Source organism: Schistocerca americana, chromosome 5 (genome assembly GCF_021461395.2).
Source record: "Schistocerca americana isolate TAMUIC-IGC-003095 chromosome 5, iqSchAmer2.1, whole genome shotgun sequence".
NCBI lineage: Eukaryota > Metazoa > Arthropoda > Insecta > Orthoptera > Acrididae > Schistocerca > Schistocerca americana.
In genome coordinates, this window is record NC_060123.1 from 487903518 (window position 1) to 487916170 (window position 12653).

The following is a 12653-nucleotide window of genomic DNA, read 5'->3' on the forward strand; positions in this document are numbered from 1 at the left end:
ATTAGGAATTATTCATTGTAACCTCAGAGGAAAGTTTATCACTGTATTCCCCTCTTAAGAGGTGACCTGTTTTCAAGTCCTGTCAGGACTGTGTAAACTCATTTACAATTATTTTGCTTGTCCATCGTTACGGAAACAGTTGCATACAAGAGCTGCTCTGGTTTAGAAAAAACAATAGATCAAAGCACGCTCTCTTGCTATTATTGCACTGTGAAACAAGTTGGAAAGTTGCCCCCCCCCCCCCTCTTCTTTATCTGAACAGGTTAGTTGTAAACATAAACATATTTGTTTTGATCCAAACGTTAGTAATTGTATAGATATAAACATTCATCTTAAGGAATTTTGTCAGGTATATTTAGACTTTTGTTCTAAACAAATAAATCTAGTTACACATAGGTTAGAACTAACAATATTGAAGAAGGTCAAAGATACAGTTATTGCAATGAGGCCAGACTTAATAACAGTGTGAAAATTACATTTCTCACAATGTTCCCATCAAATGGGAGTAGTGATACAACAGAAAGGTGTGACACCAGTACCAAAATAGTCTAATCAGAAGAAGATAGGAATTCTTGGTTGAGTTATAATGAAACAAAATGCAAAGATGAAAGAAAAAAATATAAGTATGAGGAAAAGTGAGAGGCTTTCAACAGTAGGACTTAGATACTGAGTCATTGGTGCACAGACAGAAGTAAAGTGGGTTAGTTAGGAAGCTGTGTCGGCACTTATGCAGTTTAGCAGGTACGGAAAAAATTTTTCATTCCAAATGTATCTGGCTTGGAGAGCTTTGTGGGTGACAACAATTTTTTGATGTAAATAATTGACTGGAGCGAAAATAAATATCGTATTCGTAATCAGCATATCAAATTTGACTATAATCGATCAAATTTTGAAAAAAATTGATAAATTTTTTCCGTACCTGCTAAACTGCATAAGTGCCGCTGTGTCAGTGGTAAGAGCAAATGCTTTAATGTTGTCATGAATATAATGTACTTTTAGGTCGGGTGTATGTTACAGGGTAGTATACCTGAGGAATTTTTGGATGAAATGGAAAAGGAAAATTAGTTTTTCAGTGTTGTTCATATGTGCATCCAAATGCTTGATTTTTAACATCTTGTACTACATAGGCCTATATGAAATAAGAATAGGCATTTGATGTGCAAAAGAGGTATTGTGGAGACTAATGAACATACAATAGTGAAAAATCAAGTCACTATTCAGTGGCATATACTGAAAAGAATAAATAGTAAACTAACGTGGAAAAGCAACAGAGAATTTATGTATACATATCACGTAAATGTGGCTTTATTATTTGTAGTTATCTAGACTATTCAGTTTTTTTTTAACTGTGCTGATTAAGATAGTATATTTTCAGCATGACCAATAACTTCTGTAGCTTCTTTTAAATTTATATGAAAAAATTTTGATTTATGAATGGGTATAGTAAATGACACAAGAGACTATATATTCTTCAAAATACTCACCAGCTACTTGTCCATAATCTAACATCTGTGCAGTTTTAGTTTTTGTGAAGAAAGATGCATTATATATGGCAGAGTGGATTAAATGTTGCTGAAATGTTAATATTAGGCTATCCTACAAGTCAGTCTGTTTTGCAAATAGAAACATGTAAATTTTCTTTGGCATTATTGTAATGGAACCTGTCTCTAGTTCTCGTGGAGTTTTGTCTTGCCAGTTCCTCTTCCTATGGAACAGATTCAGAGAAGTGGGGGAATGTTGGCTTCTGCATTTCACACTGTTGTTCTGAAGAGTCTGTGAAGTGACAAAACAGAATTAATCAAACAGTGAAAAGTCCAGAATGGAATATTAATAGTATTGCAAGAAGGATGGATTGCTGCTCACCATGTAGAAGAGACATTGAGTTGCAGGCAGATGCAACGAAAAGACTGTTAAATCTTTAAGCTGGTGGCCAAAAGGCCTTCCTCTGAAGCAGGAAACACACAAAACACACTCACACACGTGCATATGCATGTGTGTGTGTGTGTGTGTGTGTGTGTGTGTGTGTGTGTGTGTGTGTGTGTGTGTGTGTGGTCGTTGTTGTTATTATTGTTATTCTTTATTATTATATGATATGGACAAAAATAAGTGTATATGCTCCTGAAGAAGGGGAAGAAAGAAGAGAGTTTTTTATGACGATTTACAAAAATAAGTAGGCAGAAGTAAACATAACCACTTGTTAATAAGTGGATATATTAATACACCCGTTTGAAATACACCACTGCCGGAAGTTGTAGGAGCATAAATTATGATCAAAAGCTAAGACACTTTGAAACATTCAATGATAAGAAAATTAGCAACATATTCTTTAGGAAAAAGAAATTTAGAAATATACTCAGAGTGCAAGAGGCCATGATCAAGTATTGCTTCTTTTATATTAAATAGAAAACTTAAATCAATTGTCCGAGACATGAGAGTCCACAGAGGAAGCAACATGAACTCAGACCACTATCGTGTTGTAGCAAAGATAACTCTGTTGGCTGGATGGGTGAAACAACTAAATAATCATGCAACACTAAAGACAAATTGTTTAAAGAATGTGTTACAAGAAAATCTAGCATAAAATACCTGTATCAATGACGACTTGGACAGTATCCATACAAGGTACACATACAGATCGTTGTGAACACACAATGGGAAAAGAGTCATACATTAAGAGAGTAGCAGTTGAAAATGTAGGCAAAAGGAAAAAGAAAAGAGGTAGTAGAATGGTTTTAGAATATGGAATGATGAAATAGAGAATACAATTTAAAAAAAATTAAAGAGCATACCTTACAAAACTGTGTGATAATACACAAAGTGGCTCAAATGATTTGTAGAAAAGTGCAAAGAGGTGGCTTATAAACACATGAAGCAACTTAAAAATTGAATAAAGAGCTGCTGCAAGAATAAATTCCATAGATAAGGGAACTTTGATAAAACAGTACCAACAACTATGGAATAAGATGACGACAAAGACGGAGAAATAGGGAAATATGGAAGCGTCCGATCCCGCCAGTCTGCTTTGACCCATGTCGTCACAAATATGGCGGAAACGACCATAAACCACAATTCCAATATGGCGCATATAAAGTCGTTACGTACACATTATGAGGACGAAAATACATCGAAAAACAAACACACACACACTTTCCACAAAAAGCCTAATGACACTAACAGGGCAAGCGCAGGAAATGGGGTGTTTTTGCGTGGGGAAAACTTAATATAAACAAATCTAGACACCCACCCCCATACAAAACCACACAAAACGACGAAAAAAAAACCGACCTCACAAAACTCCCCAAATACCACTAAACACAATATCATCTGGAATCGGACACTTCCCTTGACTTATATAGCTCAACAGCAGCTCACGATCCCATAAATTAGGATCAAACACTTCCCTTGGCCTATATAGCTTAAAAACATCTCCCGATAACAACATACACAGCCACATATTGGGATCAAACACTTCCCTTGACCTGCGCACTGTTAGTTTTATCTGTCATATCCATTCCTGAACAAAAACAACAACCGATTAATTTTACTAAATTACCACATGACGTACAGCGAGCAACACTAAATACCTTCGCACAAAATCGTTAACTCACTGAAATGAATTCCAATACAAACACAGCCGACACTCAAACATTTCTGGATGATGAGCAAAAGCAAACCGAACCCATAACACCACAAAAACGAAAACCCTGAACATACCACCAGAGAACATAATAAACCACAACACGACGACATCTACAAACGCACCACACTCAGAAACCAAACTCCGCGCTCTCATGACGTCACACACATCACCTTTACATCACGGGTCAAAGCCAACGCGTGGGATTGGACGCTTCTGTCGACCCAGAAATAGCAACTTCAGAGGGTAAAGGGAACCAACTTGGGTACCAAGATGATATCACAATAGATCAGTTATGGAAGGGACTGGAACAGATGAAACTCATATAGTTCGAAGAAATCAACATAGAACCCCCTTAAATGGGGGGAACTAAAGTTACTAAGGAAGCTCCTACACTTCTTACATGAATGCAGGAAGACTAGGGTGGTATCTAAATTGAATTGCGGAAGACAGTGATATAAAAAATGAGGAAGAAATGTCTGTGCACAATAAAGGAATAAATTTACAAACTTCTTCTTACAAACTGTGTAAAAAAATTATAAACAATTGAATTTGATAGATAATTGATACCCTCCTAGTGCAGGAACAAAATGGCTTTAGAAAGGACTGATTTTGTAATGACAACATTACTATTGAATTCTATTTAATGCAAAATGACAAGATTACAACATGAAGGTTTGCATCACATTTCATATAAGAATAGGATACAAGTTTATTACTCATAACATAAAATTTCAGGTCATTGACTTAATGTGTGGGACATGTTAAAACACAAAAACTGGTTCACAAGCTTCCGTATAATAGGAATAATATAATATACTGTAATGTCTAATTAATTAATTAATCAGTTAATAATTTTTTTTCAAAAGTGACAAACTTTCGAAAATTAACAGTCGTAAGTATTTGCCCTCTTCTCAAATTTTCAGGTTGTCATTCATGAATCTTCTACTGAATAGTAACATTTCTGCACTAGTTTCTCATATATGACTTTTTTTTCTTTTTTTTTTTTTTCTCCCTTTTTTTTCGGGTTTCTGAATTTATGCTGAGCAATTAGCTTCCTTCCATTTTTTTTTATAAATTTTCATACCTGTATAATGTGGAGTCTGAGCATAAAGTTTTAAATGGTGGGTGAGCAGGATAAAATTAATTTGATTTCTGGTGTTGTAATCATGTTGAAAATGATTTGCTATGAATTGTGTACAAATATAATCAGCCATTAGATGTATACTGAGGGAACACTTAATATACTTAGATTTTTTGGGAATGGAAAGCATCATTTTTTCCTGCCCTACATTGTGTATTTTTCTAATGGTTTTTCAGAAGTTTTAATATTCGACACATATGGTTTGTTACCCAAATATAAAACTCTATACCTTATTACAGACTCAAAGTAGCTGTGACATATTACTTTTCTTACGCCCATACTGGCAGCATTTTACAGTATTCTTCTTGCAAATGCTAGACAATTTAATTTAAATGCAGGGTACTGTATTGTGAGCCCCATGATAGATTTTTATCCAGCTGCATTCCTAGGAATTCACTCAGCTAGCTATCTGCAAGTCCTGGTTTCTGTGACTGATCTGAATATTGTTTAATTTTGCTGCGTTAACTGAGTCTTGTCCATGTTTAATTTTAACCCATCTAAATCAAATCAGGTATCTAATTTTTCTAAAGTATTTAATACAATTTGAGGAATTTGGTCAGTACTTTTACTTTAGTGATTACAGATGTGTCATTTGCAAATAAAACTGAGTGACAGTACAATATTGAATGGTAGCTCATTTATGTAAAACAAAGACAGAATGGGACCCAAGATAGAACCTTGGGGTACTCCATGCGAAATGATTTTCCATTTTGAAATATAAGTTCCTCTCTCTGATGATATAACCAATCTTTGTCTTCGGTTGGATAGATAGGACTTAAACCATTCTAACACCGTGCCCCTAATTCCATACTTTTCCAGTTTACAGAGTAGCAAGGAGTGGTTCACATTATCAAAGGTCTTTGGTAGGTCACAAAAAAATCCTGTGCACGCAGTGAGTTAATTTTATCTGTAAAATGTTTTATAGCAGATATTGTGGTTTTGGCTTTTTGAAATCCATACTGATTTTTTTTAAGATCATTTTAAATTTTTCTATTAAATTTTGAATTTGTATGGTGACTAGCTTTTCAAATATTTTGATAGTGATGGAAGAAGAGAAATTGGGCAATAGTTTCCCATATATTCTTTTGTGCCTTTGTGAATAGTGGCTTAACTACTGCGTACTTCAGTATGTCTGCCACTATGCACACTGGATACTGTTTGTTCACATATCCCCAACATGAACTTGTCTCTGAAATGAATTGCAAATCATCGCAGGCAGTCCTGAGGATTTCTGCAAATGCTGGAAGGCTGCTTCACTCCGCAAGTGTAATTCCTCAAGAGAGTTGACCTTGGTAGTGTAGATCAGGCTTTGGACATGACTCCACACACAGAAGTCCATGGGACTTAAATCCGGAGACCTTGGAGGTCATGGCACAGACCTCCCTCTACGTATTCAATGGAAATGTGCTGGAGCACTGTCATGCCTGAAACACACATTCAGGCATTGGTTCAATGGGACATCATCATGTACATCTGGATGTACAGTCTGCAGAAGCTGCATATTGCTGTCCAGTTAGTTTCTGTGGTAGGAAGTGTAATGCAATTATGCTGTCTCTGAGCAGTCCTGCCCAGACATTCAATGGATAACGCTGCTCATGTTGCGATATGAGTGTTGCATTAGGATTGACATTGGCCCAAATCTGACAGTTATCACAGTTAAAAAATACCATCACAGGTAAATCCAGCTTCATCCGTGAACAGACTACTGCTTAAAAACAGGGGATTCAGGGTACACTGTCGTTGCACCCATTGGCAGAAATTCTTTCTAGGAGGAAAGTCTGCATTGCTGAGCTTGCACTTGCTGGAGATAAGGATAGAGTACTTGCCAATGCAAAATTTGCCACACATTGCTATGACTCATGATACACACTTCGTTAGCAATCCTCCTTGTTTAAGTTATCGGACATTTGTGTACAATGTGTAACAGCTTTCCTCAACATTAGGTTTTTTGAACAAGGTGCTATTGTTTTTGGTAACTCCATAAGCAGAGCACAGCGATCAGAAAGTCTTAAATCTAAACAAAACTTGTGACCTTGTCGTACCTGGTGTGTGAAACTCTTGGTTTCTCTAAAGCACTGATGTAGCTGGCTAAATGTATGCCTGTCAAACTGCCTGTGGAGAGGAAAAGCTTCTTCATTGGAGAGGAAAGCTTCTTCATACAGTTGTACAGCCTCAAGGGCACTGCTATTTGCTTTGCAATACATGAAGTGCATGTCAGTGTACTCATCATTGGTGTAACTTCTGTCCATGGTGCCTTTATGTTTGTAACTTATTGTGAGACCGATACAGTACAGTTCATGGAGGGCGAAAGGGAAGTAGTTGTGCATGGTTAACGAACAGGTAATTGATCACAAACCTTGAGTTACCTTCAGAAATATTGTGATATCCAAGGGTGTTTACAGTTGGTTCTCAACTCAAATTAATGTGATACTTCAGCAACGGTTGAATCATGGACCCATGTTTATTGGAGCTTTTTAGCTTCTTCATACTGTACTTTCCATGTATGAAGTATTTACCATCACTACTGAAACACCCTGTATAGTGGAAACTGGAAGTTAAACAAATTGTCAGATGAATACTAAGCTGGAGATACATAGACACGCGTGTTTGATTTCAGCACTGAAACATTTTGCTTCACTTTGTTTGGCAGTTCATCCCCCAATCCCCCCACATCATTGCGAGTTGATACAGGGATTAATAATGATGATGAACACATTAAAGGCAAAGTAACCGAATCATTCATACAATAATCCAAAAATCAATGTTCAGCATGCAAGCTGAAGCACACTTTGCAGATATTTGTGCCAGAATGTTGTTATGGATTGGTGCATCAAATGGTATAGGTTTCCATGCTACTGGAATTGCCCTGCCACCCCTCTCTTATGTAGATATAACTCCAGTAAACTGATTGCAACTGATTGCGTGCATGCGAGACCTGAAAAATAACTTTTCATGTAGGTCATATTTTGAAAAATTATATTATTTGTAAAACATACTCTTGTAATTTACTATAAACTGATAAATAATTGCTGTTTAACCAGGGCTTAAATAAGTTTTTGTCAAGTTTGTTATCAGTTTCCTGTTTTGAAGCTATCCAGATTTTAGTTTCTACATAAACAGGCTATATCACATAAATGAGTTGCTGCAAGTACTCACAAGTTTTGCCATGCAATTTTTTTACCCCACAGATAAATATCAAAGGATCATCCTGCCATTTTGTTTATGTTTCCATAATTTGATTGATTTTAATAATTCTGATACTATTACTATTATAATAATAATAATTATTATTATTATTATCTTCATTATTATATTCTAGCATCTTTACTCTTGCGGAGGAAGATACCATGTACAGGTCATTTGATGACACCACGCCGATTATGGATTCAGACAATACCTACACAGGTAAGAAATAGAAAATAAGTGTCACCAAAACTTTTTTCTTGTTGCTCACCAACTCAAACTGTGTCCTGTGGGTCAATTTATGAGGGTTGGAATAGTGACAACTATTTATTCACAACCAATACAAAAGAATTACATGTTTGCACCTGTTGTTGTCATTCAAAGTAGTCACCAGCATTGTGTAGAACCCATTGCCAGTGATGTGAAAGGCGTAGTATACTATTAGCAAAGCCTGTTCTGTTGATGGTGCGAATGTAGCGGTCTACTGCCTGTCGAATCTGTGGAACAGTTCTGAAGTGAATGCCACGAAGTGGTTCCTTCATCTTTGGAATCAAATCAAAGTCATAAGGACTTAAGTCCAGGGAGTATGATGGCTGGTGCAGTACTTCCTAGTCCCATCAACCGAACAGAGCAGCCACAGCTTACACTGTATGCCCTTGTGCATTGTCATGCAAAATGATGGGTGGATTGCGCAGAAAGTGTCGCCGCTTCTTTCGCAAAGCTAGTCGCAGGTGATGCTCCAAAAATGAACAGTAATACTGTGCATTGACGGTCTGCAGTGGAGGAATGTAAAGCATTAGGATAACACCATGACAGTCATACATGAGAACTGCCATAACTTTCTCCATACTGGGGCTCTGTGATATACTTTCAACTTTCGCATTGACCCATAATGACGTCATTTGTTGGATTGGCGTTTTAGTTTTGGCTCGTTCAATGTGGCCCATGTCTCATCTAGTGTTACAATACGGCGTAAGAAATCCTCTCCTTCGCGCTCATAGCGCTCCAAGTGCGCCAGAGCAGCGTCATAATGCATCCATTTCTGCATTTTCATCAGTTCCTGCAGAACCCATTGTATGCAATTTTTCGCATGCCCAGGCACTCCTTCAGGATGCAAGGTGTTCCTTCAGTATGCACTAATCCAGTTTCATGGGCAGGCTCACAAATTGTATGGCGTCAATCGGTGTCCACTAATGTGGCAACAGCATGCACTTCTTCTTCTTCAGAGACACTAGGACCACCTGCCCGTTGCATGTCTGCCACAGTTTGCTGACCTTCGTTGAAGCCACTCAGTGTGCCACTGTTCTGTACGGCAATGCCGATTCCCTGCACGCCCCTTGAAGACCTTAATGACACTGTCATGCTGTACGACCTCTGGAACATTCAATCTTGATCCAACTCCATTGTTCCTGTTTCGAAAACATAGTGACACTGTTACATTAGACCGCTCACTCACAAGTGACTGTGTTTCCCTCGATCGTGCGCACCCCTGTGACATGGGACGGGCGAATCCATTTGCTCGAGGTAAGGTAGGTATGTCAACAAAGTGTGCTATCAGCGACAATAGTAGATTCCATTGCATAGTGTCTCCACAGCAGTGTTCCCACTATTTGAGTTCCAACCTACACATAATTGTGTATGTTGGTAATGCTGCTCATGACCATGTTCTTTAGTAATCTTAAGACTTTTTCGTTCCACTCAAATTAAAAGGAAGGTGTGTTAATGATTGTTGTCTGTGGATGAATCTTTATATACTTTTTAAAATCATTTTTAGATGTGGATCGCTCTACTGTTGCTATTATTACTGTGGAATCTTTGGACTGAAGCTGAGGACTATTTCAACCTTATAAATTTCAAATACTGTTACCAAAATATCCAAACAGAATAATTGAAAAGTCCAGTATTCCTCACAGTAGTGTGGAAATACGTTGGAGTTCTATTCAGTCTGTTAACCCCGTATCTATCTTTGTATGTCACTGAAGAAGTGTTCCTTGTATATGACTTGAAATTCCGTATGGACTTCCTGTCCTTTTATATTTGTTGTAAAGTCCCTCCACTGACGGGTCTCATTTTAACATTTTATTAGTAATTCACTACCTTGTAACTGAAAGTGACAATTTATGATATTAGCATAATTTGAGGATGATGTGTTGTGAGAATTAGGCATTTGTTATAAACCAGAATTCCTCTGAATTAATACTTACTTGTTACAGTTAGCCCTTAAAATGCAATTCATGCTTCCTCTAGTATAAATTATTCTACACTGTCATGTGACAATTTCGAGGATGTATGAATTAATTACTCTTGTTAGGTCTTTCATAAGTGGTGACTGTTTTTTGTGATTATTTGTTTTTAGGAATGTGATGTAGTGCTGATGTTCCCACCTGGGGCTCAGGATTTTACATTAATGTGGCTCTTATCTCGTCTGCGTGCTGGAACTCCTGGTTTAGTGGTGCATGTCCGACACCATGCATCTTCTGACAGTTATGGCTTTTATCTTACTGCTCCTTTCCCTGTGTAAGTAGTACCACCTCTCTCTCTGTTATATAACTTCTTAAGTGAAGCTCATGCAGTGTTCTTTCTTTATGCAGCTGTTAGGTAAAGTGATAGGTGCCCTATTCTTCTCCAGTTGTCAGGTGAGGGTATATATATAGTGCAGCATGCCTTGCCCATTATTCAAACTTCTCAGGTGAAACTAATCTAATTTTTTGACATAGAATTTGGAGGGTGTTGAACTGATACGAAATGCAATGAAACACATTTTCTCTTGTGGCTTCACACTATTTTTTATTTCATAGCAATACAACAATGTTTGGTACTTAAGACATATGCATTAATTTGTAGGATTGGGGGGGGGGGGGGTTATAGAAGAGTGGAATAATATATTTTTATGAAAGTTTAAGACAACTGGAGAGGAAAAGGCACTTTTTTAATGTAGTAAATTAGTTGCAATGTGCAGTGCTAGCATTTGTTAAGTGTTAAAGGGCAGCTGACTCCTATTAAAAAATGTTGCAGGTAAATAGAATAATGTAACAAAGATTATGAGTGTGAAAATGACTGTAGGGTTGCCAATGATATCGCCTAGAAAGAAATGGTAATTATCTCCAATGAAAGAATATTTGTCAAATTCAAGGTTGGTGGAGAGATACAATGCAAGGGTACAAATCTGGAAAATACTGAGCAGTTGTAACTGATTGATTTCAAATAAATGTGTGATGAACTAGGTAACAAAGGAAAGAGCAGGCAAAAGAGGCCAAAACTACTGTAGAATTTAGTTGCAGAAAAATGTGAAATGAATGAAGGAAGAGAGAAAATAAACTGCAAAAAAATTAATTAATCTAGAAAGACAATGAGCTTCTAGCAGCAGTCATCAACACACATTTACAACCAGCCATCAGTTGATTTGTTTGGCTATGCTTCAAAAGAATTTGTACCCTGGCCATCAGGAGCACTGAAAATTTCTCTTTGCTGTAGTGTGGCGATCTTTGACTGTTTTGGTCTGACAAATAGAAAAACTTAACTAAGTTACCAATTAAGCTTGGCTGATAGACCTACATTTGTAATGACCGTACTTGAGTCATTTCATTATATGTTTGGATTGTTCTGCCTTTAATTAATTAAAATCACATGAACAAAGGTTTCAAACAGAAAAAGAATGATAGGTAAGGTGAGAGAAGTGAAAAAGTTGATATGGTGATAACAATGATGTGACAAAAGAACAGAAATAAAAAAAATTACTTTTAAACCAATTAATTGAATAAGAATAATAATCAAAGCTATTTTGATGAACATTTAAAAGTAAAAAAAATTTAAAGTGCCAAACGAGATTCGAACCCATGACAAGTGTGTGAAGGCCATACCCCATCCATTACACCACACAACCAGATAGCTATAAAATACTACTTTTTTAATGCTGAGGAGAATCACAAAAAAATTCTGAAATTTTTTTGACCGTTACTCACAGACAATAGTCCACCAGGGTGAAAGGCTCCAGGGTGCTGTAACATAGGATCTTAACCAACATCGTGGTATAGGTGGTTTCAAAAAGTCAATCCCACCACTGGAGACATTTCCTTGTCGGATATCTGCACTGCAAGGTTGATGCATGCATGGTATTGGATATACTGCAATCCAGGACACAATCATGCCGTCCTCATGCAGTTAAATAGTGATGGCAAGGAACAGCGCACCGATGGAGATGCGCACAGGCTACAACTGCCTCACGGGCATGGTTGAAGCACCGAGAAAATAGATCCGCGAGCTACTCTTTAACCGAAATGCTAGAGGACACTTTCATATGAGGTCCAGAATCTTTTCTATAAGGACTCTCCAGCAGTAGCGGCACATCACAGCATGTCATTTGCTGTATAATCAGAAGTTCTGAGACTGGCACACAAATGCATTTTGCCACATGCTTTCCCAAACAGCAACAGCACCCAATAGTCAGTTGCTGCCTCTGCACCTCTTCATAACTGATCAGAAGATAGAACAGAAGTTTCTAGTAGCACATTATCGTCTGCTGCCATACATTGCCAACACATCTTGACAACAGCATCACTGGCCTATCTGCTTGACACAGCATTATGGTGCATAATGCCAAACTTATCCAGTCAGTAGGCAGTGGATACACCAAGCTGCTAGAGCAGTTCCCAGGTATGACATGACTGCCCAAGCACAGTTATGTCGCAG

General features: G+C 37.4%; 1 protein-coding gene across 1 annotated transcript in view; it reads left to right on the plus strand.

Moving 5' to 3' along the window:
• LOC124615505 (anoctamin-8) overlaps positions 1-12653 on the plus strand; it is a 191267-nt gene that overhangs the window by 434 nt on the left and 178180 nt on the right. Inside the window, exons 2-3 of the mRNA XM_047143460.1 lie at positions 8101-8186; positions 10321-10481. Of these exons, the coding sequence (XP_046999416.1) occupies positions 8101-8186; positions 10321-10481 (247 nt within the window). The remainder of the gene's footprint in view (positions 1-8100; positions 8187-10320; positions 10482-12653) is intronic.